This window comes from Pelophylax lessonae (genome assembly GCF_965119305.1).
Source record: "Pelophylax lessonae genome assembly, chromosome: 3".
NCBI lineage: Eukaryota > Metazoa > Chordata > Amphibia > Anura > Ranidae > Pelophylax > Pelophylax lessonae.
This window is the reverse complement of record NC_138770.1, coordinates 624,444,479-624,470,676: the sequence shown is the minus strand read 5'-3', so window position 1 is coordinate 624,470,676 and position 26,198 is coordinate 624,444,479. Positions and strand designations below refer to the sequence as shown.

Below are 26,198 nucleotides of genomic sequence, written 5' to 3'. Positions count from 1 at the left end.
ACTATTGTAAGGACCTCCAGGACTATTTTCATAGATAAAGGGAATTAGTGCCAATAATGGTATGATAAGCAAAATCGACCAGGGCATTAATAACCTAGTGACTCAATATAGAGAAAGGGGGAGGGCCCGCATAAAGTTAGAAATATAGTACATATTTCAACTTGTTTCACGGGCAACAAAAATGATGTCACGTGAAAAAGTTAGTAATCAGGTGGTCATATTCCCTATTTTATCTATGCCATATTGGGGCTCTATTCTCCCATAGTTGGATTTTCCCAAGCTGATCTTTCCACCTATCGGGTTCCTAATTCCCTAGACAAGCCTAGTCCACCTATCCTTCAACAATACCTGGATATTATGGTTCCAGAAAGATACGAAGACTCATTTCTGTGTTTAGGCCTAGGGGTACCAAAGTCTGGAGTCTAAATATCCAGGCCTTCTCCTCTTTTAACAGGACTTTATCAAAGTCTCCTCTCCTAGAAGATATCTTAAGAGCCCAGAAGCCTATTACTTTCAGACCTGAAGGGTCACTATTATGCTTCTCGGCAAAGTGTGTGCCGATGGGAGTATCTTCCTTGAGTCGCACACTTTTGAGGTGTTCTCCTATTCTAATGCGTAGTTGCCTTTTGGTCTTTCCTACGTACATTTTGTGGCATGGGCACGTGATGATATACAGTACCCTGGAGGTTGAACAGTTTATAAAGGACTCAATGCCATAGATGACCTTAGCTGTAGAATCAGTGTAGACCTGTGTTTTAGTTACATGGCCACAGATCTGACAGTGACCACATGGGTACATCCCCTTTAAGGGTTTCAATTCGGTAAGCCAATTGGTTTTAGGGGTACGTGTGAACTCGGAGCGCACCAGGTGGTCATTGAGATTTGTGGCCCTTTTGGCCGTCAGAAGTGGTCGCGGACCCACTATATTTTTCAGTTGTTCATTTTTCTGCAATATATGCCAATGTGATTGAAGTATTTGTTTCACTTTATCCCAATGACACCCGTATTTGGTGATCAAACGCGGCAAATTAGGATTTTCCGACTTTGGTTTTTTTTGGGTCAGTAAACTATCTCTATCCTTAACTGCAGCTTTTTTCCTAACTCTCCTGATCACTCGGTGTGAATATTCTCGCTCACGGAACCTTGCATATAGCTCTTTAGATTCACGGATATAATCTTCATTGAGTGAACAATTACGTTTAATACGAGTAAATTGTCCCACTGGGATCCCCATTTTTTGGCTGGCTGGATGGTGACTGTCAGCCCTAAGAAGGGTATTGGCAGCCGTTGGTTTTCGATATGTGGTGGTGACTAGTTTACCTTCCCTGAGCTCAACCTTTAGGTCGAGGAAGGAGATAGTTCTCCTGTCCGCAATATGGGTCAATCGAATATTGCGTGAATTGGCATTGAGTTCTGACATAAACTGCTCCAACTGGAGTGGTGTACCATTCCAAATCATGAGCACATCGTCTATGTACCTCAGCCAGGTAAGGGCATGGCTGAGGTACATAGACGAGGTGTACACCACTTCCTCCTCCCACATTCCTAAATGTAGGCAGGCGTAGGAAGGGGCCCATGGGGCTCCCATGGCCGTGCCTCTAATTTGTTGGTAAAAGTGGTTGGAGAACTGGAAGACATTGTTCAGTAATGAATATTCAAGTAATTCCAGAAGGAATTCATTCTGTGAACCTTTTAGGGGAAATTGTTGTTCCAAAAAGTGATAGACTGAGAGTAAACCCCAAGGGTGGGGGATAGAGGTGTAAAGAGACTCCACATCAATACCTACAAGTAGGATGTCCGTGGCAAACTCAAGGTCCTTGATCTTGCCCAAGACGTCCCCCGTATCTCTCACATACGAGGGAAGGTCCAGGACAAGATCCTTGATCAGTGAGTCGAGATATTTGCCAATCCTATCCAGTGGACCCCCACAGGCAGACACAATGGGTCTGCCCGGGGGGTCCACTGGATTTTTGTGTATTTTTGGTATGATATAAAATGTGGGTATGTTATACTCCTCCACCTGCAGATATTTTTTCTCCCTCGTGCTAATCAATCCTGCTTCATGGGCAAAGCCTAGTTTTTCATTAATACCACGTACCAATTCTGGTAGTGGATTAGAAGGAAGTTTTTTATAGGTGGCTTTGTCCGATAGAAGACGTAGAGCTTCTTTTTCATAGTTATCAACTGTAAGCAACACAACATTTCCCCCTTTGTCACTTTTCTTGATAATCAAATCACTTGCTTCTCTAAGGTCGCGTAAAGCTTTTCTTTCATCGCGTGTTAGGTTATCGGAGGAGAGTGAGTCCCAGTCAACTGATTTAAGGTCTTCTTCCACAAGTATTAAGAAAGAGTTTAGCCACTTGTTAGTACAAAATTTAGGCATAGTGGTGGAACGTATACTAATGTTGCTCTTTCTCAGCTTGTCAACATCTTGAGGGACCTCATCCTCCTCCGAGAACTCACCCGCTTCATCCAGAAGTGACTCTAAGGCTGACAGGGCTTCCTCTTCTTTTGCATTTGATTGTGATTTATGTGGAGTGACAGCACTGCCCTCATGCACTAGTCTGTAATAGACCTTTCTGAGGTAAAGACACAAGTCTTTATATACCTCGAAGTGATCCATGCATGAGGTTGGAGAGAAAGAAAGGCCCTTAGTAAGGACGGAGATATGGAATTCATTTAGTACAAAATTGGACAAGTTAATAATTTTTGAGTCAGGGGGACTGGCAGTTGGAGGAAGGGAAACCTCTTCCTGATTGATAGACTGATTGGAACTACTCGTTATCGTCGGTTCCGTGGTCTGGTTCGTTGTTCCCAGACATTCCCTTGGTCTCCTGGTTTGTCTCTTTCTTTTTCTTTGCCTCCTTTGCCTTTTTTGGGGCCCTTCTTCAAGATTCCTTTGGGAGTGGTAGGCGGAGTGACATCCTCCGCCATACCTTCCCTTAAAAAAGTGACCGATCGATCATCATCATCACTTCCTGAGGGCATGGATTCATAGCTAGAGTTATTCCTATAGCTCCCTCCTCTTCTTCTTGACCTATTCCGTCTGTTTTTGGAAGCTAGGTCAAAGATTTCCCCCCGGGCCCAATCGTCCAAATCTCGTTGGAATTTGGACTGCTTAACACTTTTTAGATTTTTTTGGGTTCTCTCTATTTCTTTTTTGAGATTATCATTTAACTTCTGGAATTCTTCCAGTTCTTTATGTGGTTCTAATTTATCTAATATATTTTTCGTTTCTTCCTGAAATTCTTCCAATTGTATTTTTTCTTCCTCCACTATTAACGCCATGACCCTAATACCATGGGCAATGCATTCTGCTTTCCACTTATCCAGAAAACGTTCTGTATGTAGGTGCCTAGCTGGAATGACTCTTTCACGCAAACCTCTTGGTATAATACCTTGTGTTATGTACGATTCCAAAGACAATACATCCCATTTTCTGTTGAGGGACCTAACAAGTAACTTCTTGTGGTCCCTGAACAGATTTTTTAAATCCCCATAGGGTTCCGTATCTTTGGTAGTGTCAAAAGTAGCCCTGATTTCCGCATCTAGGGATTCTCCTAGCATAAATGCCATACTTTAAGTTATTCAAAGCTGGAACTTGACTATGATACTGCTCAACGATCAATGAAAAATTTTTTTTATATATATGTCACCACTATTGCCTGCCCCAGAGCCACACCAAATAATCTACATATAACCAGAGATACTAAAAGAAGCATCAACCAAGAAAGCCATGAATGGTCAATTATCACCAAAATGAACTCAAAGTCATACATCTACATTTCATGAAAAAATGACAGTGTGTCAAATTTGCTCTATCAATCTAGACGGTATCTCAAAAGGGCAGGTGTATAGAAAGAAGATCCTTAATAGATCAAAATGCGATTGAAAATACATAGAGAATATACACCGTGCCTAGAGACTATGGTGTCTGTGTATGCTTGACACACTCCGTCTGGAGACTCATCAGTATATCAGACAGCCTCTACTTGATCATGGGGAGCCACCGCAGCCAAATAGCAGTAACAATGTAAAAAAGGATGGGGGCTATAGAACAGCTCCGTGGGAACGGCTGCATTAAGGGATGCTCACACCAACTATGTTAATTTGAAAAAATCTTTATTGAAGAGCAAAAAAGACACAGTGTCTAAAATGCCCCCTATGGGGGAACAGTGTACAAAATATAAAGGTGTCAATGGTGAAAATATACAACAAACATGACAATCAACATAAAACAATGACTCACACACACCAAGCCGGCCACACATACACTCCGGAGGTACTGACCAACAGAATAACATACAGGCTGCATACGTTCCTATACGGAATCTATGGATGCTGCTCTGTTATGAGTCTGTTGGTCGGCATGCCACAATAGAAAAAATTGTACCACAAAGTGGAAACTTAGTCACTTGAACTGGATTTGTCATTACGGTGTGGTACACCTATTGCATATGATATATGCCTAATAGGTCAGCAAGCTACTGATAAACGGTATTCACCATTGCCCTAGTGTCGCAAACTCTGACCGAGTTGGCTAAGCTCTTACGCTGCAACCTGTCTTTGCTGAGCTGGCGGACCAGCCGGTCCAGGGGCTGCATTTTATCTGTGATGCCTCTTTGGCTGCAGCGCACCTGATGGCTCACCTCTCTGTTTTGGCAGTGGTCCTTAGGCATGTCTTTGGCTCAAATGCTGGTCTGCGGATCAGACTTCAAAAAAGGCCTTGACTAATCTTCCTTTCCAAGGAGATCGCCTGTTTGGAGCTACCCTGGTTGACATCATTAAATGTCTCACGGGGGGTGGGGGGGGGGGTACTTTTCTTCCGCAGGCTACTTAAGGGCAAGGAACCTCATTGCAGATGTGGGCCTTCCTTCTCAGCTCATAACAATTTTTTTCTTCCCTCTGAGTTGACTGACAAGGGCTCAAAGCCTTTCAGGGCCTCTTCAGGAGGATCCAGACAAACTTGGTCTGGCAAGCCAAGATCGGGCCGGGCTTCTCCAGACCAGTGGACAAGGCGCTTTCTGCATGAAGGTGCGCCCTCACCCGTGTCGGGGGTGGGGGGACTACTCGCTGGTTTGCGGATCTGTGGACTTCCCTGGTGCAAGACAAGTGGGTCCACAAAGTAATTCGGTCCGGCTACAAGATAGCTTCGCGCTTATCCCCCAGCAAGTTTTTTTTTTTTTTTTTCTTTCTTTCAAGTTGCCCCAGACTGCCTAAGGGCCTGTTTTGGGGCGATACTAGACCTGTTCCTTCTAGGATTGATTGTCCTGGTTCCGACTTCGGAATGTTTTCAGGGTTTTTACTCAAACCTGTTCACATTCCCTGGGAAGGAAGGCAAAGTGCATCAAATCCGGGACCTCAAGGCACTCAACTGCTTTGTGCGGGTACAGAAGTTCAGAATAGAACCCATTCGAACGGTGATGGCATCCCTGCATCAGGGAGATTTCCTCACCTCTATCAATATCAAGGACGCCTACTCTCACATTCCAATATGTGCCAGTTACCAGCGTTTTCTCGCTTTACTGTGGGAGAGGAGCATCAGTTTGTTGGCGTTGCCCTTTTGTCTCACCCCTGCTCTCATCTTTACAAAAGTGTTAGCCCCAGTGCTAGCTTTGCTACACCAACCATTGATCGTGGTACTGGGCTACTTGGAGGATCTCCTTCTGTGAGCGGAGTCTCCCAATGTTCTGGTGGTAAACCTGGAGATCTCAATACGAACTCTGCGAGTTCGGCTGGATTCTGAATATTCAGAAGTCTGCTCTGGCTCCATCCACAAAGCTGAACTATCTGGGCCTGACTCTGCACTGGGCCTTAGCCAGAGTGCTCCTACCTCTGGACAAACTTCAGAAATTGCAAGCTGTGATTCACCTCCTGCTGTCCAAAAGATGGTCGTCCCTCCGGACTTGCATGGGCCTGATGGTGTTTACCTTCGAGGCGGTTCAGTTTGCACAGTTCCATAGCAAAACGGAGATTCCTACCAAATAGGACAAGACTCCGCTGTCTCTGGACAATCGGATCCGGCTGAGTCGGGGAATGAGGGAGTCCCTGATGAGGTGGCTTCGTTCTCTGGCACTAAAGCTGGGAAAATCCTTCAATACAACGGGAGGAACAGTGGTCAACACGGATGCCAGCCTGTCCGGCTGGGGAGGTGTCCTCGGCAAGCATTTTGCTCATGGGATCTGGACGCTTGAAGAGTCCAGACTACCAATCAGTGTCTTGCAACTCCGAGCAATTAGACTGTGTCTGGGTCATTGGACGGATCGTCTTCAGGATTGTTCAGTGCGCATTCAATCGGACAATGCCACGGCCGTGGCTATTGTCAGTCACCAAAGGGGCACAAGAAGTGTCCAGGTGGCTCTGAAGTTAGCAGGCATTCTATGGTGCTGCCTTGGGATGCCACTTTGGTGCTTTCTGCTCTAGAGAAGCCTTCCTTTTAAAAATACTGTATTCTGGAGATTACCCTGCTTACACTGTCCCAGTAGGTGGCCTTTTTGGTGGCTTTCACTTCTGCGTGCAGGGTGTCAGAACTGGCAGCGTTCTCCTTATCGTTAATCTTATTTGGCGATTTACAGGAATATGGTGGTTCTTCGACCCTGTCCGTTCTTTCATTCATCGACGGAGACAGCGCTCCATAAATCATAACTAGTGGGTTATATTGCCTCACCCAAGAGTTGGACTTGGCAGAACCAAAAATACCTGGCTAAGCTCATGGGCCGTCCTCAGATGGCATATAACCCCCCCCCCCCCTCTCTCGCTCTAGGTAATCAATTTTAATCTGTCTAGTCAGGAGTAAGGACCTAGGCTCCCGGCTGGGATCTATGGTCCTAGCAATTTTCTCCTTCCTTACATCTTTTTTTTGTTTTCTCTGTAGATCTACAATCAACTGCCGGACTGGGCGATGGGCTGGATAATCTAGATCCAGTGGTCCCCCCAGCCCAGTAAGCAAGCGCGTGCAGATCGCACTAGGTAGGCCGCAACATAACCTCATGGACAGAGGCTGGCCCGCAAGTTAAATGTCTCGCAGGGTCGCATACGACTGGGCTTGGATCTGAGTCGCAGTGGTCCCTTGGCAAACAGCTCCCCTACTTCAGTGACGATAAGTTCTGTCTGGAGCATTACCCGCACCATGGAAGGGTAAGTACAGTCCCTCCCTCTCCTCTTTTGGTGGTTTTCTTTGGGGTGGAGGCAGGTAACCTTCAGGGATGGTTGGACCTGCCTGCAGATTCCATCCTCCCATCCGTAAATCCCTCACTGAGCTGGGCTTCCCCCAATCCTATTCCCCCCTGTCTGGACCTAGAGTCTGGTGGGGGTCCCAGGGCAGAGAATGCAGCAGACACCCCTGTGGTTTCCCCCTGCTATCCCCACTCTGTAAGGGTCCTTGGATAGCGTGTGTCCCGCCCTGGTAGGCTGGAGGGGTCCCAGAGTAGGAGACCCCTAGGTGCATGCACTGCTGTTTGCATTGTGGGTATAGTGCAGAGGGGTCCCAGTGCAGAGACCGGTGCAGAGTGCACAGCAGAGTCTCCCCTAAACGTGTGTCCTTCCTTCAGGGGGGGGATCCCCTTGCAGAGGGTGCAGCGTTTCAGAAAAGTTCCTGGCAGCAGGCTTTAATAAGGCTTACCTATAGGTAAAAGGCTATAAAGGCTTACCTTTAATAAGGTTTACCTATAGGTACTGTAAATATCTCCTAAACTTGCACCGTTTAGGAGATATTTACTTTTAATGCAGCCGATGACGTCATCGGCGCATGCCGTGCCGTTCCTTCAGAGCCCTGTGCTGTGGACAGCGGCTCCCGCGGGAGTGACGTAATTGCGCCTCCGGCCAATCATATGGCCGGAGGATGCGAACCAGGAAACAGGACGGCCGAACATGTTGGCCGTCCTGTCGCTGAGCGGGCGGCACTGCGTGGGCTTCGTTCTAAGGTAAGTATTTCATAATGAGCTAGTATGCGATGCATACTAGCTCATTATACCTTTGTCTTACAGGGTTTTTCATTTTTTTGAGGAGGGTTTACTAACTCTTTAAGGCTCCTGTGTCCTGCTTAAGGGCACAGGAGCCTGGTTAAGGGCTCGTCTGTTAAGCCTTGGGTTATTTTCCCCAACCCTCATTGTCCTTTTGGCACTGCTTTTGGAAGTCCCACCAGTTATGATTTATGGAACACTGTGTCGGTCGATAAACTCAGAGAAATGGATTTTACGGTACAAAAAAATTTTTTTTGACTTACCCTAAAATACATTTCTCTGATGTTCATTGACAGACACAGCACCCACCCCTCTGTAGAGTTGGCTTTCTTCTGACGCTGCTTGTAACAAAACTTAGTGCTTATGGCTGAATGGGAGTACACCCCCTGGGACTGCCCCATAGGTGTAGTAAAGTTTTTTCCTGCCTAGTGTCCTACTCCTGTAGGGGGCAGCATAACCCAACTGTCAAGAAGATTAAGGAACTGTGTCCGTCAATGAACATCAGAGAAATGGATTTTACGGTAAGTCAAAAATCCCATTTTAACCCCAGTCACTATTTTGCAACTACGTGTTAGTAAATCTGTGTATTTCATCACAACTGCTCTGTGTATCCAGGTGGATTATACCTTGTTTTTTTTCAGACAATATGGTCTTTTTTTGTGGTAAATGGCAATGGAGATATTATTTTTTTTTACACCTAAAAAAAAATATATATATAATATATATATGTATATACATACATACATACATACAGTGCCTTGCGAAAGTATTCGGCCCCCTTGAACTTTTTTACCTTTTGCCACATTTCAGGCTTCAAACATAAAGATATAAAACTGTAATTTTTTTGTGAAGAATCAACAAGTGGGACACAATCATGAAGTGGAATGACATTTATTGGATATTTCAAACTTTAACAAATAAAAAACTGAAAAATTGGGCGTGCGAACTTATTCAGCCCCTTTACTTTCAGTGCAGCAAACTCTCTCCATAAGTTCAGTGAGGATCTCTGAATGATGCAATGTTGACCTAAATGACTAATGATGATGAATAGAATCCACCTGTGTGGATTCTGAGTGGTTACCAAAGCGGCAGAAGAGGATAAAATCTTCCATTGAAGACACTTCTTCGGTCACAACTTTCAGAGAGGATTTCCCATCCTTTGGATTGGTTTCCTCTCAGTTGTCTTATTTATGTCTCCCTAAAAAAAAAAAAAAAAAAAAAAAAAAAACATTCATAGCTAACTTTTTAACCTACTTTATAAAAAAAAGTTTAGGTTTTAGAGCTACTTGCATGATGATGCAATTAAAATCCCACTACGCTTACATGTGTGTTTCAGTTTACTAAACTAGCCATACTGATCGGTCTGAATCTAGAAACCCTATTGCATAATGAATTATTTTTTTCTTCCCGTTTATAGTTGGCATATTGCGTGGTCCAATTTTTAGAGAAGGATGCAGCGCTGACCGAGCCAGTAAGTATTTTGACATTCTTTCCTTATGTACTTTGGCTGTGTGTTCCGTTAAGAGAAATACGAATATGTAAAATTAAAGAATGTTCCCTTAAATTTTATGGAGCCAGGCCGGAACTGGAGATGTACCGCAAGGTTCTGCAGCTGCAGCCCTGGCTGCTGTGCTCAAACTGACCCTCTGTATAGAGATTTTCATTTTTTTTTTTCGATGTTCTTCCAGAGAGATCCACAGATATGTTTCTGCATGTGAATACTGAATAACTTGGACCTTCAGAAACACTGTTTACATGGATTATAAGGTGTTAATACAGATGCAAAGTTTCAGAAAAAAAGTTTACAATTATTTTTGCTCACATAGAATGTATTTTTATAGCCATTCATGTGTGTGACTCAACCCCCTCAGCTGTCAAATGAGAAGTTGGGAGATCACACAGTCCATATTCATTATCCATAGTCCATCCCATTGCTCACATTCCTGGAATGAGCTCTCAAAGGTACTGGGTGCTGCAGCAACCACTAGAGCATGCAGGACACTGTGTATATATATTCACCAGCACACTAGGAAACTTCAAATAAGTTTGAACCTTTTTCTCTATCGTTCATTGATGGACGCAGTCTCTGATCTCCATATCAAAAGGGTTATGCTGCGCCCTACAGGAGTAGGACACTAGGCAGAAAAAAGTTCTGGCTATGCCTATGGGCAGTCCCAGGGGGTATACCCTCTCTTTTCCTGCTATAGAATGTCAATTTTAATCTACCTAGTCAGGAGTAAGGACCCTAGTTCCTTGCTTGGATCTCTGGTCCTGGCAAAGTTTTTTTCTAGATAATTTTTTTTAGTTCGCTTTTTCTCCGGATTTTTTCCTGTGAGATCTACAAGCAACTATGCTGGATCTGGGCGACAGGCTGGATGTATAGATCCAGTGGTCACCCCAGCCAGCCAACGAGCGTGCGCAGACCTTAGCCCTGCGCTGGGTCTGCCGTGACATAGTCCCACTGAACGGAGACTGGTCCCGCAAGTTAAACATTTTGCCAGGTCGCATATGACCGGTTCTATGCCCGAGTCAGAGTTCCTATTTGGCCGATAGCCCCCCCACTTAGAGGGAGAGGGGTTCTGTCAGGAGATGGCGCCTGCCTGTTCCGGTATGGTGAGTAAATGTTAACCCCTGGCGGATTTTGGGGTGGACGCGGGCCCCTCCCTAGGACGGTCGGACCCTCACAATCTCGGGTTCCCCTCTGTCCTGTTACGCACCCACCACCTGCCCCCCCCCCTCACTACTGGCGATATTGGGACGTGGGTTGCGTAACTTTATCCAGGGGGTGCGACAGACTTGGCTCCAGAAACCTCCTTTTGAAAGTATTTGGGAGATTCCTCTGCTTACCTTATCCCAGAAGGTGGCCTTCCTGGTGGCTATTACTTCTGCACGCATGGTGTCGGAACTGGCGGCTTATCCCTGTTCTCCCTATCTGGTGGTTCACAGGGATAAAGAGGTAATTCGTCCAGGTCCATCCGTCCTTCCTTCCGAAGATGGTTTCCAGTTTTCACTTGAATGAGGACATTGTGTTAAACTCTTTGTGTCCTAAGCCTAAACATCCTAAGGAAATTGCATTACATACTTTGGATGTGGTTCATGCAATCGGGGTGTACTTGACGACTACTGAGTCTTTTTCGGAAGCCAGATTCGCTCTTTGTACTCACGGATGGCCCTAAGAAAGGACTGCCTGCTTCTGCAGTGACTATTTCCAGATGGATCAGACAGACGGTGGTGCAGGCTTATTTGATTAAGGGTTAGGTTCCCCCTTTCCCTGTTAAGGTGCATTCTACTCAGGCGCTTAATGCTTCCTGGGCTTTTTGCCATCAGGCATCTGTGCTTCAGGTTTGCAAGGCGGCTACCTGGCCGTCTGTTCACACCTTCACAAAATTTTATAAGGAGGATGTGCTGGCATCTGCGGATGCCTCTTTTGCCTGCAAAGTTTTGCGGGCTGCTGTTTAACCACTTCCCCCGGACGGACGTCAGATATAATTGTTTTCCTCAGGCGATTCCCTTCACTATAAGGACAATCATAGCTGCTGAACTGCCGCCTGATCATTCTTACAGGCGGTGGGAGGGGACTGCCCTCTGGTGCTTCTACCGGCTCGCCCGTTCTATGACGTCACGCCTGGCCTGGCAGTTTCAATACTGCTGAGATCTCTGCATTCAGCTGAGATTTTTTTTTTTTATTTTCTTATTGACCTTTGATCTCCCCATAAAGAGGACTTGTCATTTACTGATCCTATTACAAGGGATGTTTACATTCCTTGTAATAGGCATAAAAGTTATCAAAAAAATTTAAATTAAATGGAAAGTGTAAAAAAAATAAATAAAATAAACAATTTAAAAAAATGTAAAGTGCTCTGTCCCCGTTAGCTCGCACGCTGAAACGAACGCAAGCGTACGTCGTGGCCACATATGTAAATGACATTCAATCCATAGATGTAAGTTATCGCCACGAACGTTAGAGCGAGAGCAACAATTCTAGCCCAAGACCTCCGCTGTAACTCTAAACTGGTAACCTGTAAAAAATTTTTAAAGCGTCGCCTATAGAGATTTTTAAGTACCAAAGTTAGCCGTCATTTTTTTACGAGTGTGAGCAATTTTAAAGCGTGACATGTTGGGTATCTATTTACTCGGCGTAAAAAATTTTTTCACATTATACAAAAACATTGGGCTAACGTTAGTGTTTTTTTTAATTCACAAAAGTTTTTAAAAAAAAAAAAAAAAATCTGCGAATGCGTTTGAAAAATTTCTGCGCAAATTCCGTGTCACATAAAAAGTTGCAATGACCGCCATTTTATTCCCTAGGGTCTCTGCTAAAAAAATATATATATATAATGTTTCGGGGCATCCGAGTAATTTTATAGCAAAAAAATGATTTTGTAGGAGTGGAGTGCCAGAAATCGCCCGGTATTGAAGTGGTTAAGGGGGTTCTTAGTCTCCCTTGAGGGTGTTTTTTTATTGTTTTTTCAGGTGGGTCTTCTCTTGTTCTGATGAGTCCTATTTTGCCTGGTTGGCTATGTTTAGCCTTGGGGACTTATTTTTGTGCTGTTCTCTTATTTTATGGCACTGCTTTGGGACGCCCCTACTGATATGAAGATCAGAGACTGCATCCATCAATGAACGATAGAGAAAATTGGATTTTTGTCTTACCGTAAAATCCTTTTCTCTGAAGTTCATTGACGGACGCAGTACCCACCCCTCTTTTTTGAGTTAGCTTGGTATTATTTTCTCTGTCACTGCTTTGATACAAAACTGACATCCTATAGCAGGAAGAGAGGGTATACCCCCTGGGACTGCCCATAGGCGTAGCCAGAACTTTTTTCTACCTAGTGTCCTACTCCTGTAGGGGGCAGCATAACCCTACTGATATGGAGATCAGAGACTGCGTCCGTATATGAACTTCAGAGAAAGGGATTTTATGGTAAGACACAAAATCCCATTTTTTTTTTTTTTTTAAGGATCGTTGCATAATTTAAAAAATTTGATTACTGGTGGATGTTCATTTAAATAACTTGTACATCTGTAGGCACCTATCACGTGCCAGATGAAGGTGCCCTGCGCGACCCTGAAACATTGCACTTTTTTGTAATGTGGTCATTCTTTATTTCGTATTGAAGAACTTCAGAAAAGCAATACAGGACATAAAAGAACAAACATTAAACAGCACCATATGAAAAATGTACAAATGGGTACAATAGAACAGGGCAGCAATAATAAACCTATACAAGTAAAAGGGCAGATAGTTAAGCCAGTGGAGATATTGCATGTGATATCGAGGAGCTGTTGACCATAAATAAATGCTGAATTCCGAGCCATTTTACATGTAGAGAAAACAATTTGTACAAACAATTAGTACAAGGGTAAACTGCAGGGAGAGAATAACATAGAGGATGCACAGCAAGAGAGAGTATAAATCTAAGCAGGTACATCGGTGGATAGAGAAGGGAAAGACAAAATTCGGGGTGAAAAAAGAGGGGGGGGTGGTTCTTTCTCGAATGGGACAAGATAAATATTTGTTGCCTGAGAAACTAGCAAGGTTTGATTTCTTTAAAGGAAATAAGGAGTCTAAATCTTCCAATATTTGTTCTCTTTCCTTCCTACGATCGGGGGGGCTTGTATTTTTCCATAATGTCAGAATACAACTTCGCTGCCATGAATTTTTTAATTTCTTTTGGATAGAGGGGTGACATTCAGGAGGTAAGCAGCTTGGTTTTTGGAGTCACTCCTGTTAGGGTATGTAATCTTTCTTCAAAAAAAAAAAAAAACGTTTTGACCTATTTGAAGATATGGTGTGCTGTTTACACAGAGTTGGGAGAGCACAGACACAAGCAATTTATCAGGTTTGAAGGGAATTTGACTTTGAATATGGTTTCTTTTTTACCTTGTCATTTTGCAATTTTGCAATGTTGTATGTGTGTTTTATAATGAAATTAGTTATGCCGCAATACTGATGACAATTATCCGTGTCTCACAAATATTCTCACTCAGTACTGAGGTAAATGTTCACAAAGCTCATCCACCTGAATAGCAAAGCTCACCTTGATGAACTTAAAAATGTAACATAAATACAGCTTCCCGATGTAGTAAACAAATCTTTTGTTTTTGAGTGGGCAACAGTGGAGATGAGCACGGCTCTCAGATTGGAAAGTAGGTGTTCTAAAAATAGCCAGGATGTTTATGTGGGGGTGTAGCACGAAGCTATATCCTCTGTTCTGTTAAATACATTAAAATGAAAAACACGAAGAGCAGAGTGTTAGACTTATGGAATACGAGTGCCTGGCTGTGATGTATCTGTAGAAACGATTTTAGTTGACATTGAAACTGGTGAGATGGAGTAATAGTAATAATTGTTGACTTGAGGCATACAGTTGCATTAGGTGTTTGTGTGTATGTGTGTGTGTGTATGTGTGTATGTGTATATGTATATATGTGTATATATATATATATATATATATATATATATACACACCCCTCACATTTTTGTAAATATTTTATTATATATTTTCATGTGATGACACTGAAGAAATGACACTTTGCTACAATGTAAAGTAATCAGTGTACAGCTTGTATAACAGTGTAAATTTTGTGTCCCCTCAAAATAACTCAACACACAGCCATTAATGTCTTAACTGCTGGCAACAAAAGTGAGTACACCCTTAAGTAAGGGGAGGGGGGGTCCTCCGGTGGACTATTACTTACCTGGGGTCCCATGCGGTGCCGCCATTTTGCCTTTGATGGTTTTCTTAAGCCCCCGCGGCCATGCTTATGCAGTCCGACAGCCATGTTTTGGGTTTCCCATTGTAGTCTAAAGCGGCAGCCATTTTCTTGTAGTCCAGTGCGGTGACACACAGCGGGGGCCTCTAGTGTCAGTGTCAGCACTTCCTGTTTGATCGCAGTGTGGCAGGTTCTTTGGCGCTCTGGATCCAGCTCTGGGTGCATGGTGGTGAGTCTCTGTGGGTATACAGTCCTTCCTCTGCTATTTACGGGGCCGTGGGTGCACTGATCCTTGTTGTGCTCCAAGCGGGGGGGTTCTTTTAAAAAATAAGAGCTTTTCTTCTTCTTTCTTCTGAGCAGTGCGGCTCAGATTTAACCATGGAGCCCCTGGAAAGTGTATCACTACCTGACCTCACTCCTTGAAAACGTGGGAACCTCTGGGTCTCAGTCTGCCCTGGCGGCCATGACTGCGTCCCTGCAGTCACTTATCTCAAAGGTTGATATGGCCCTGCAAAAGTGGCCTAGCAAGAAGCACCCCTCACCTTCACCTGTATCCTCTGTCTCCTCAGAGTCTGAAGTGGATTTGGCCACTGCAGACGCAAGTCAGCCCACTGGGTCTGCGTCCACGCACCCTGAGTGCTCTAACAGTGAGGATGAATCCTCCTCTGCACCAGCGCGTGACAAGGCGCCAGGGGAGGCATTGATTGTGTCTGTGTGGGAAACTTTGAAGTTGAAGGACTCAGCCGATGCTGAATCGGCGACGTAGATGCAGTTTGGCACCCGCAGATCTTCCAAGGGGACTAAGGTGTTCCCCTTTCCTGCCTATTTTGATGAGATTGTCACTAGTTAGTGGGGATGCAGTCAGTGAGCTAAGAGAAAACTGGATTTTTCTCTTACCATAAAATCCTTTTCTCTGAGGTTCACTGATGGACACAGCACCCGCCCCTTTGTTGGGTTGAGTTATGTGTTGTTCTGACACTGCTTGTTAAAAAATGAAGTCCTATAGCAGGAAGTGATTGGTATACCCTCTGGGGCTTAACCAAAAAGGTTTCCGCCTAGTCCTACTCCTGAAGAGAGCAGCATAAGCCCCCAATGGTCTAGACGACATGGAGCGGTGTCCATCAGTGAACCTCAGAGAAAAGGACTTTACGGTAAGACAAAAATTCAGCTTTCTTTTTCGTCCATTTTCAGACACAGCTTATCTTGACAATCGGGCTATACTGCCCTCTACAGGAGTAGGACTCTAGGCACGTAAAAGCTTGGCTACGCCTATGCGACAGTCCCAAGGGGTATACTCCCACTCTCAGCTATAAGCACTCAGTTTTGCTACAAGCAGTGTCAGAAGAAAGCCAACTCCACAGAGGGGTGGGTGCTGTGTCCGTCAAATAACATCAGAGAAATGGATTTTACAGTAAGTTAAAATCCTTTTTTCTCTCATTTATTGACACACAGCTCTTTATCTTCTTGATAATTGGGACCTCCCAAAGCAGTGTCAATGATGAGGGGTGGGAACGACAAGAAAATATTCCCATAGCTAAATGTAGCCCACCAGGTTACATGGAGCTCGACCATAAACAACTGTAGCTCACCTGAAAAAAAACAATACACCCTCAAAGAGGACCAGGTCCTCAAAACGGCAGCCTGCAATAACCTTGCAGCCAAAAAGAAGCATCTGCAGATGCCAACACATCCACCTTATAAAACATTGTGAAAGTGTGCACAGGTGGCCTTGCAAACCTGCATCACTTACTCCTGATGACGGAAAGCCTATGAGGCATAAGCTCTGTGTCCATCTGGAAATGGTCTAAATCTCATCTGGAAATGGTCGCAGCAGAAGCAGCCATCCCTCTTCGAGGTCCATCCCTGAGTACAAATAGTGAGTCTGACTTCCTAAAAGACTCGTAGCTGCCAGCTACACCCTGATTGCCTGAACCACATCCAGGGAATGCAAGGCAATTACCTTAAGATGTTTAGGCCTGGGACATAGGGAAGGCAATGCAATGTCTTCATTCAAATGGAAATCCTTCATTCATTCAAATGGAAATGTCTTCATTCAAATGGAAATCCTTTAGTCAAACTCCTTGAATAAAGCTACGCACCAAGTAATAAATGACCAATGGTCATTGAAAGGAAACCGCCAAGGCCGAAACCTGGCCCTTGATGGTTCCCAAGGCCAGGCGCTGCCCAAGAGACTCACACCACGCAATGTACAACTTCCAAGTACGATGGTAGATCTTCCCAGAAGTTGATTTTCTAGCCTTTAGCAGTGTAGGAATCACCGATTCAGACAAACCTCTATCCTTCAGCACCTGGCTTTCAACAGCCAAGCTGTTCAAGCCAGCGGCTGTAAAGCAGGATGGAAGATTGGCCCTTAGGCAGCAGATCTTCCCTGAGAGGAAGTCTCCAAAGAGCACTTGTGACCAGCCATACCAGATTGATGTACCAAGACCGGCGAGGCTAGTCTGGAGCCACAAGACTGACCGTAATCCCACCTGCCTCGATCCTGCACAGGAGACTTGGCAGAAGTTGAGAACGTGTAAATCTGACAATACTGACTCCAAGGAACCCCTAATATGTCTAAGGAGTCGGCCAGAGGATCCTAAGACCATGCCACAAACCTCCGTGCCTTCCATGGAATGTGTACAGCAGAGAGGGCTGTAACGAATCGTTCTGCCCACCATAGAATACTGGCTACTTCCCGAGCTGCCAGGACATGTCTTGTGCCCCCTTGGTGATTGACATAGACCACGGCCATGGCATTGTCCGATTGAATTCGTACCGGACATCCCTGAAGACGAATTGTCCAATGATCCAGACAAAGACTGATCGCTCTCAGCTCCAGTACATTGATTGAAGACGCCTGCCCACCCGGACAGGCTGGCATCCATGGTGACAACTGTCCAGTACAGGAGGGAAAGCATTTTCCCTGTCAAAGTGATGGAGAATCAAGTCCCCTCTAGAGACTGGATTCTTTCACCAGAATCTTTTTGCAGAGATCTCATGTGGAACTGTGCAAACGGAACTGCCTCGAAGGTAGACACCATTAGGGCCAGAACCCGCATGCAAGCCCAGAGCGATAACCGTCTGCTGAACAACAGAAGCTGAATTGCCTCCTGCAATTTCTGGAGTTTTTCCAGAAGAAGAAACACTCTGGCTGAGTCCAGAGTCAGACCCAGATACAGGCAGCTCCCGGGTTACAAACATTCGACTTACAAACGACTCCTACTTACAAACGGAGGGAGACAACAGGAAGTGAGGAGAAATCTACCCCTCGGAAGGTAAATTCACTCCTGTAAGAGTTCTCATGGGGAAAAAAGGTGTCCCCACTGAATAAATATAAAATTAGTGTTGCGCAAATAAAAATCTATTCAAATTTTTGCACTTTTATGAGAACTGAAGTGTCTGCAGCATTTTAAAGATCTATAGCAGGAAGGTTGCTCGCAGGAATCTGTTTTTTCAGGTGTCCCCACTGAAGCTTTTTTTTTTTTTAAATCCAAAAGGTGTTTATTAAAAACAAAAAAAAACAAAAAACAGAGAAGGGAAGGGAACGGGTGAAAACATTCACAGCAATGACAATCGGGTACATACATACATGTTGAAAAATACCGCACCCTCGCAGGGGTCACATCTCTTGGTGAGAAGAAACAGCATAGAGCAATACAAAAACAGGAATAATTACAGTAGTGTTAAGATAATAGAAATGGCCGAACCTACTTAGGCCGATATAAACATAAACCAAAGCAGCAATGTATCAGGATAAACAGGGTTCGGCATAAGCGCAGGAAGAAACCTCCCCACAGCAACCGTGTGAAAGTGACACCCCCCGAGAGCACCACGCCCACGTAGCCATCATACCCATATCAGAATCCAAGGGATAGGACAACAAGAGAGGGAGGGAAAAAAAAAAGGGGGGGAATGGGTCGAACAGAGAGAAGGAGAAAAAGAAAGGGGAATACAAGAAGGGAAGAAAGAGGAAGAAAGGGAAAATAGGAGTTCAGGTGAGAAAGACCCCATTACAGCCAGGATGTCTACCAACAAACTAAGCCTGCAGAATACGATACATAAGCAGCTGTGCAGGTGCTAGTCCCGGGCAATCCAACCAATCCTGCCAGATTTTATAAAACTTTGTGGCTGCATTACGATGGCGATACGCTAGCTGTTCTCTTAGCAGAATATAATTGACTCGTGCCACCCACTGTGCCAATGTAGGAATCGTTGGACTCATCCAATAGTTAGCAATCAGTTTCCTGGCCAAGTATAATAGCCTATGCACCATTATATATGCACCAGGGGTAAACGGTTCCGGGTCTAGTATGCCCAACAGACACACCAGAGGATCAACCGGTATAGGTGCATGGGCAACTTGTGAAATGCATTGTGTGACCTGAGTCCAATACCTAACCAACTTCGGGCAGCGCCACAGCAGATGTATGAAATCTCCCCTGTGGGAATCACATTTAGGGCAAAGAGGCGTATCCCGCCCACCCCACTTATGCAGGAGGACTGGGGTACGATACGTCCTATGGAGTATAAAGAGCTGGGAAAGCTTGTGGGAAGCCGACAGAGACACCGAGGGAAGGGCCTCTAAGGCCTGATCCCACTGATCTCCGCCAATATCCCCCAGATCCATTTCCCATGCCGCTCTACACCGCAAGGAGGCCGGGTCCTGTATACACGAGAGAAGCCATTGGTACCTAAGGGAGATCAGTCCCCGTTTATCTTGAGCCCTAATCACTGAGTTCACAATCGTCTGGTCCGCCTGTCGTATGGGGGACAGTCGCTGCTGGGTCTGAAGGGCATGGCGCAGTTGGAGGTAGCGATAGAAGTGTTGGCGAGGGAGATTAAATTCAGACTGAAGGCGGTCAAAAGGCTTAAGCACAGAGCCCTCAAACAGTTGGGCAAAGTACCTTATACCCCTGTCCCGCCACCCCAGAGAGTCTTGCAACCTAGCGACCTCTGGAAAGGCCGGGTTGTCCCATAGTGGTGTAAAATCAAAAAATCCGTCCGAGTGTGACAACACACGCAGTTCCCGCCACAGGCGACGCAACAGGGTCGCCGTGGGAGCACGGAACGGCAATGAGGGAAGATCCATCTCCAAAAGGGACGCCGCTGAGAGAGGTAGCCTGTAGTTAGTCAGAAGCAGGGACTGTGGGTCCGTCGAGGACTGATCCCCCCACCCCGCCAAGTGCTGCAACTGAGCTGCAAGAAAGTACATCCGCGGATGGGGTACTGCCAATCCACCCTTATCCTTGGGGTACTGAAGGGTAGACAATTTAATACGGGGCTGCTGCCTCCGCCAGACAAGGTCACGAAACTGGGACTCCACCCGCTTAAACCAGGACACTGGGATCCACATTGGAGAATTATGAAAGATATACAATAGCTGGGGGGCCCAAATCATTTTAATTAAGTTCACTCTGCCAACCACCGAAAGTGGCAGCTTACTCCAGCTCTTACCCTTAGTACGTTGCTTGTCTAAAAGAGGCAGCAGGTTCAAACGCAGGTACTGAGCCGGATCCGGGGAGACCATCACCCCCAAATACCTAAAAGTGTCTGCCACACGCAGACGACCCAGGGCCGGCAGAGAGGGATTGGGTATGGGGTCAAGAGGCATTAGTATGGACTTATCCCAATTAATAGAAAAACCTGAAAATGAGCCAAATTGTGCTATAAGAACCATAAGCGAATTAAGGGAACCCTCAGTGTCACCCAAATACAGAAGGGTATCGTCCGCATATAGGGACACCTTCTCCTCCAGGTCACCCCTTCGGAAACCCACCACAGCCGGGGAACACCTAATGAGGGCCGCCAACGGCTCTATCGCCAGCGCAAACAGCAGGGGGGACAGAGGGCACCCCTGCCTAGTGCCCCTGTAGAGGGGGAACGGGGAAGATAGTTCCCCATTCACCCTGACTCGCGCCCTAGGTGCTGAATATAACGCCTTAACCCAACCAATGAAGTCATCGCCCAGGCCAAAGCGAGAGAGGACCTCCCACAGATAAGGCCACTCGACACTATCAAATGCCTTGGCCGCGTCCAAGGACAATATGGCTCTATTACCCGGGTTATCAACTGGAATTTGTAAATTGAGATAAAGCCGCCGTATATTAATCGCCGTGGACCTGCCCGGAATAAATCCAGACTGGTCTGGGTGAATGATGGAGGTAATGACCTTCGAAAGCCGGTTAGCAAGAATACGTGCGAAAAGTTTTATATCAGTGGTCAACAGGGAGATCGGTCGGTATGAGTCGGGGTATCTAGGGTCCTTCCCCGGCTTGGGCAAGACAATAATAATGGCTTCACTCATGGAATCCGGCAGAACCCCCGTCCGCATAATATCCTGCATAGTGGAGAGGAGAGCCGGCAGAAGGACTCGCCCATACCTAGAGTAGACCTCAACCGGAAGGCCATCCGCTCCCGGTGCCTTATTATTAGGTGCCTGCCCCAACGCATCTGTCAGTTCAGACATTGTAATCGGAGCACTAAGGGACTGACTATCCTGCCGCCGAAGCTGAGGCAGGGAGCACCCGTCCAAAAAGGAGGACAGGGCCGGCCCCCGCACCGGGACTGATACAGATCAGCATAAAACTGCCTAAAGCCCTCAAGCACCTGAGGAGTGGAGGAGACCACCTCCCCGGAGGGAGAGACAATCTCCGTCACCGAGCCAGGATCCTGTTGAGACCTGGCTACCATAGCCAGCATGTGCCCAGTGTTCTCGCCCTCCTCAAAGTACGTTTGTTGCAGGAAATATCGTTTCTTCTCAGCCGCGGAAAATACCACTGAGTTATACAAAGCCTGCGCCTCCAGCCAGGCCTTCTGCGCAGAGGGAGAGGGCGAGGCTATCATAGCCTCCTCCCTACGCTTCATGTCATCACGAACCGTTTCCTCCCACTGCGCAGAATTACGTTTAACCATAGTAATCCCTTTGATGATTTGACCACGCAAAAAGGCCTTAAGGGCATCCCACACCACCGCAGGGGAGGCAGAACCCCTATTAACAGCCAGGAAGTCTTCCAAGGCCGGCGCAATCGGATCCGGCTCAGGGAACAACGTCAGCCAGAACGGGTTCACCCGCCACAGCCCACGAGTCCCCGAGCCCGGAACCGAAAACCTAACCCAAAGCGGGGAATGATCGGACACCAGGCGAGGCTCGTACGCCGAGTCAGCCACCCGGGGCCTCATAGAGTCATTCCCCAGGGCCAAATCAATGCGTGACAGTCCTCCATGAGTGGCCGAATAGCAGGAATAACATTTAGTGGAGGCCTGCCTGTCCCTCCAAACGTCTCTGAGGCCCAATTCCGTCAAAAACTTAGCAAACGCCGTAGGGCGTGAAATAGGGGCGGGCCCGTGATAGGAGGGGTGGAATTTGTCAAGTGCCGGGTCAAGATAATTATTGTAATCCCCCACGGCCAACACTGGGGTATCGGGGTGGGGCGCCATAAATTGTGCCAATAGACGGAGAACCTCGTGGGAGAAGGGTGGAGGGACATAGACAGCAGCCAAAATACACAGAAAACCATTAAGTTTGCATAATAAAAAAACATATCTCCCCAGATCGTCCACCCTGCTGCGCAGGCACACAAAAGCCACCTCCCTGGACACCAACATGCTCACCCCCCGCGAATACGAGGAGTGAACAGAATGGTATTGAACAGGATATGCCCGAGAGCGTAGCAAATGCGTGGAAGTGCGCACCAGGTGGGTCTCCTGTAAACAGACAATAGTGGGCTTAAGCTTCCTAAGATATGCAAATACCGCTTTACGCTTAACCCCATCCGCCAGGCCCCGAACATTCCAGGACAAGATTAATGCATTAAGCTGTGAGAGCTCCATGAGTTAACAAAAACACAATATAAATGTAACAGCAGAATTCCCCCAAACCACCCGACATACCACTCCCCACTGCCAACCATAGTTCGCCAGAACAGAGTCTCCGGGAGCGTGCGCACTGAGTGCGTAGGTAAGTAGAGAAGGAAATGCAGTCCACGCCAGCCATCTGCAGCCGGAAGAGTCCTAGGCCTGAGAGGTCTCACCTGAAAAAGAACATGAGGTAGGGAAGGGGGGAAAAGCAGCAGTGCAAAAAACAAAGTCAAAGGGGCCAACAGGGCCCAGTAGTAAACCATTCTCCGTTCCACGGAGTCAGCATGTCCCCGCAGGACAACAGGATAGGGGCACAGTATGCAAAGGAACCGCATACAATCAATCCGGGGGGAAACACGACAGTCTCGCTCAGCCGAGCGGTGATCCCAAATGTAATACCCCTATTGGGGGGTAAAAAACACCAACTGTAGAAAAAAAAGAAAAACTTGGAAACGGACAGTCAGTGCTCCGCATCATAGACTGAAACTCAAAGCCAGTAAAGGATAACAGCGTCCCCAAACTCAGGGGGGTGCCTGCCGGGCTAGATGACGTTCCTCCCTATCCAGCCAGTTCACAGCGGCCTGGGGGTTGTCAAAGAATTGGGTCGAGCCATTCGCCACCACCTTCAATTTGGCAGGATAAAGCATGAAATATGGCACATTCAGCTTACGCAGCCTCTTCTTAACATCCAGAAATTTAGCTCTCCTGCGTTGCACTTCAGCAGAAAAATCAGGGTACAGAGAGACCCTGGCATTATCTATAGAGAGATCAGCAGTGGTTCTTGCTTTATTCAGGATGACATCGCGGTCCTTGTAATTGAGCAGCTTGAATAGAAAGGGTCTGGGGGGGGCTCCCGGCGGAGGAGGTCTAGCAGGGATCCTGTGGGCCCGCTCCACGGCAAACATAGGGGAAAAGGAATCCTTGCCAAAGGTTGTCAGCAGCCATGCTTCAATAAAATCCACAGGGTGTTTCCCCTCCGCCTTTTCAGGGATTCCCACCGCCCTCACATTATTCCTACGCAAGCGGTTTTCCATGTCCTCCAATCTGGCTGCATTAGCTGTAGTAATAGAGTGGAGAAACTGAACATCCCGCTGTAATGGTTGCCACTCATCTTCTATAGTACTAACCCGGCCCTCCAATGCAGCTGTGCGATCCCGCAGCTTCTGCATGTCCTGGCGTACTAGGGACAGTTCCAGTTTCATGCCCTGAACTTCACCAGCCAATCTAGCGATGTTAGCGTTGCCAGTGGTGACCGCTGAAAGGATATCCCGCAGGGTGGGCTCCGAGTCAAGGGTCACGGAAGGGGAGGTAGGCCCCAACTGCAGCGCCGCTCCCGCCTCAGGGGGGGCCAAAGGCCCAGAGTCCAGCGACAGGAGAGGGCCAGCATCTCCCAAGTCCCCCGAGGTCATATCCACATCCCCCACATCAGCCTGACAGAGAGGGGGAGCGAGGTCTTTACCTGGAGGCTTTGCGAACAGGCGCTGTGCGGCCTCCTTCTGCTTCTCCTTTGCCGAGCGGGTCGCGGCGCCGCCATCTTGGCCGCCAGGGTCCGCCGCCGAGCGGGACTTCGTGCCGCGGGAGGACATCCGTCCGGATGGAAATGGTGGCCCGGCCGGCAAGCAGAGGATGTGGAGAGGTGATCCTGAAAGTTGCAGGTGAATCGGGCACAGGATGGCTGAGATCAGCAGGAGAATAGCAGGATACCAGCGGAGCTACTGTGGGACACGTCCGCTCACATCACTCGTCGGCCACGCCCCCCCACTGAAGCTTTATCACCAATCCCCGTTTCCACAACGGCCCAAAATTTTCAAAATCCAGTTGTCATAGGGACAGAAAGTGAAGTGAAATCTTTTGGACAGGGGCACAGACAGCAAAACAAATCATACAAGGGTGTTAACCCTTCCCTATGCTATCCAGAAAACTTAAATATTTTAGATTAAACTTAAATTATTTTCTTTTGGCTGGGGCTACATCTAAAAAAAATCACCTGTTCCGACTTACAAACAAATTTAACTTAAGAACAAACCTACAGTCCCTATCTTCTTTGTAACCAGGAGACCGCCTCTAGTCCAGTTTTGTGGACGGAACCAGATCATACTTCTGAAGGATCAGAATCCAGCTGAGCAGTCAAACTCCGCTAGCAGAAGATCGTCCAGGTACCCCAGTACTGCGAACCCCTTCCCCCAACCCCCCCCACCCCCCCCCCCCAATCATCCTCCCTATCTGAGCACTCAGGGTGCGTGGATGCAGACCCAGTAGGGTGACTTGCGTCCGCAGCAGTCGAGACAGATTCAGGATCTGATGAGGACGGGGGGCGCTATATACTAAGCTCACCCAGAAAACATAATCTGGAGGGCTGCCGACCGATTCCCGCAGAGGGGACACCGACCAAGGGCCCGCGAATGGACCACTTACTGGACCTCGCAAAAAACATGGGGTTTTGGCCTCCGAGCCCCTCCATTTTGGCCAGCATAATAGGAAATAGCCCCCTTAAAAGGGGGCTTCCCGCCGCGATGCGGATGCGCAGGCAGGGTACCCCGCTAAAAAGGGGCAGGTGCCCTACACAATAATGTCGGGATTGTTGCCATCAAAAATTAAACCGCCCCTACAGCGCCTCCCCTTCAAAGGGAGGCGCCAAGCTGGCCACAAGTCACGGCCTAGATTTTTTTTTTCTTTCTTGGAAGTGTACAGATTCCAGCCAGGCAGATGACTAGAGGAAGAGCAGGGGCTTTAGCTAACTTCACTGGGCCCCCCCCAATGGAGGCGCCTGACTAGTAGACCACAAGATGCCGCCTAAAGGTTTGTGGATGCCCAGCCGCGTAGACGTGAGCCCCAGTGGAGCCGACCACCCAAGGGCAGCAGAGGGGAGCGCGGACGCCCAAATGGAGGGTAGTGGCTTCAGCCACCCTCACTGGGGCCGCCCCACATAGCTCCCGACCTTTAGGCTGCAAGGCCGCAGCCTAAATTTTTGGCCAGATCTGGTCACTAAAAACATCCACTCCTCCAGCCCAACAACTTCAGCAGGGAGCCCAGAGGACCTCCATGGCCTAGTCACCAAATCCCCAGGGTGGCGGGGAACCCTTCTCAACCCCCCCATTGCGCACCCAGAAAACCCAGGTCAGCAGCAACTCCAATAAGTCCCCTTTAAGAGCATATGGCAAAAGCCAGCTCATAACCTCATCCGTGGGGGTAGCGGAAGATCCACAGTGACCACCAAAATTTTAGAGGGGCTGGGGGAAAGAAGGGGAACTCAGGGGTCCCACCGTCCCAGGGAAGGGGCCCATGTCCACTCCTAAACCCTCCAGGGTAAGAGTGGGGACAGCTATTTACCATTCCAGGAAACAGGGTAGGAACTGCTGGTGGGGCTGTCGGCCAGGTGGAATGCTGCGACTCAGGCCAAGGCCAGGTTGTATGCGCCCTCCCGAGATGTCCAGTGGGGTTATGTCGCAGCCGACCTAGCGTAGAGCTGAGGCCTGCGTGCACTCGCTGGCCAGACTGGGGGGGCCTTCTTTGGATCTAGATTATCCAGTCTGTCGCCCAGTCCGGCAGTTGATTGTAGATTCTCACAGGAACAAAATAACAAAGATAGGAAAAAGTTCCATTTGAAAATGAAAAAAATTGCTAGGACCAGAGATCACAGCAAGGAACTAGGTCCTTACT

General features: G+C 47.2%; 1 protein-coding gene across 1 annotated transcript in view; it reads left to right on the top strand.

The window, feature by feature from the left end:
* Positions 1-26,198, top strand: part of PPP2R5A (protein phosphatase 2 regulatory subunit B'alpha) — a 229,891-nt gene that overhangs the window by 189,276 nt on the left and 14,417 nt on the right. The window contains exon 8 of the mRNA XM_082252330.1: positions 9,379-9,432. Within this exon, the coding sequence (XP_082108456.1) occupies positions 9,379-9,432 (54 nt within the window). The remainder of the gene's footprint in view (positions 1-9,378; positions 9,433-26,198) is intronic.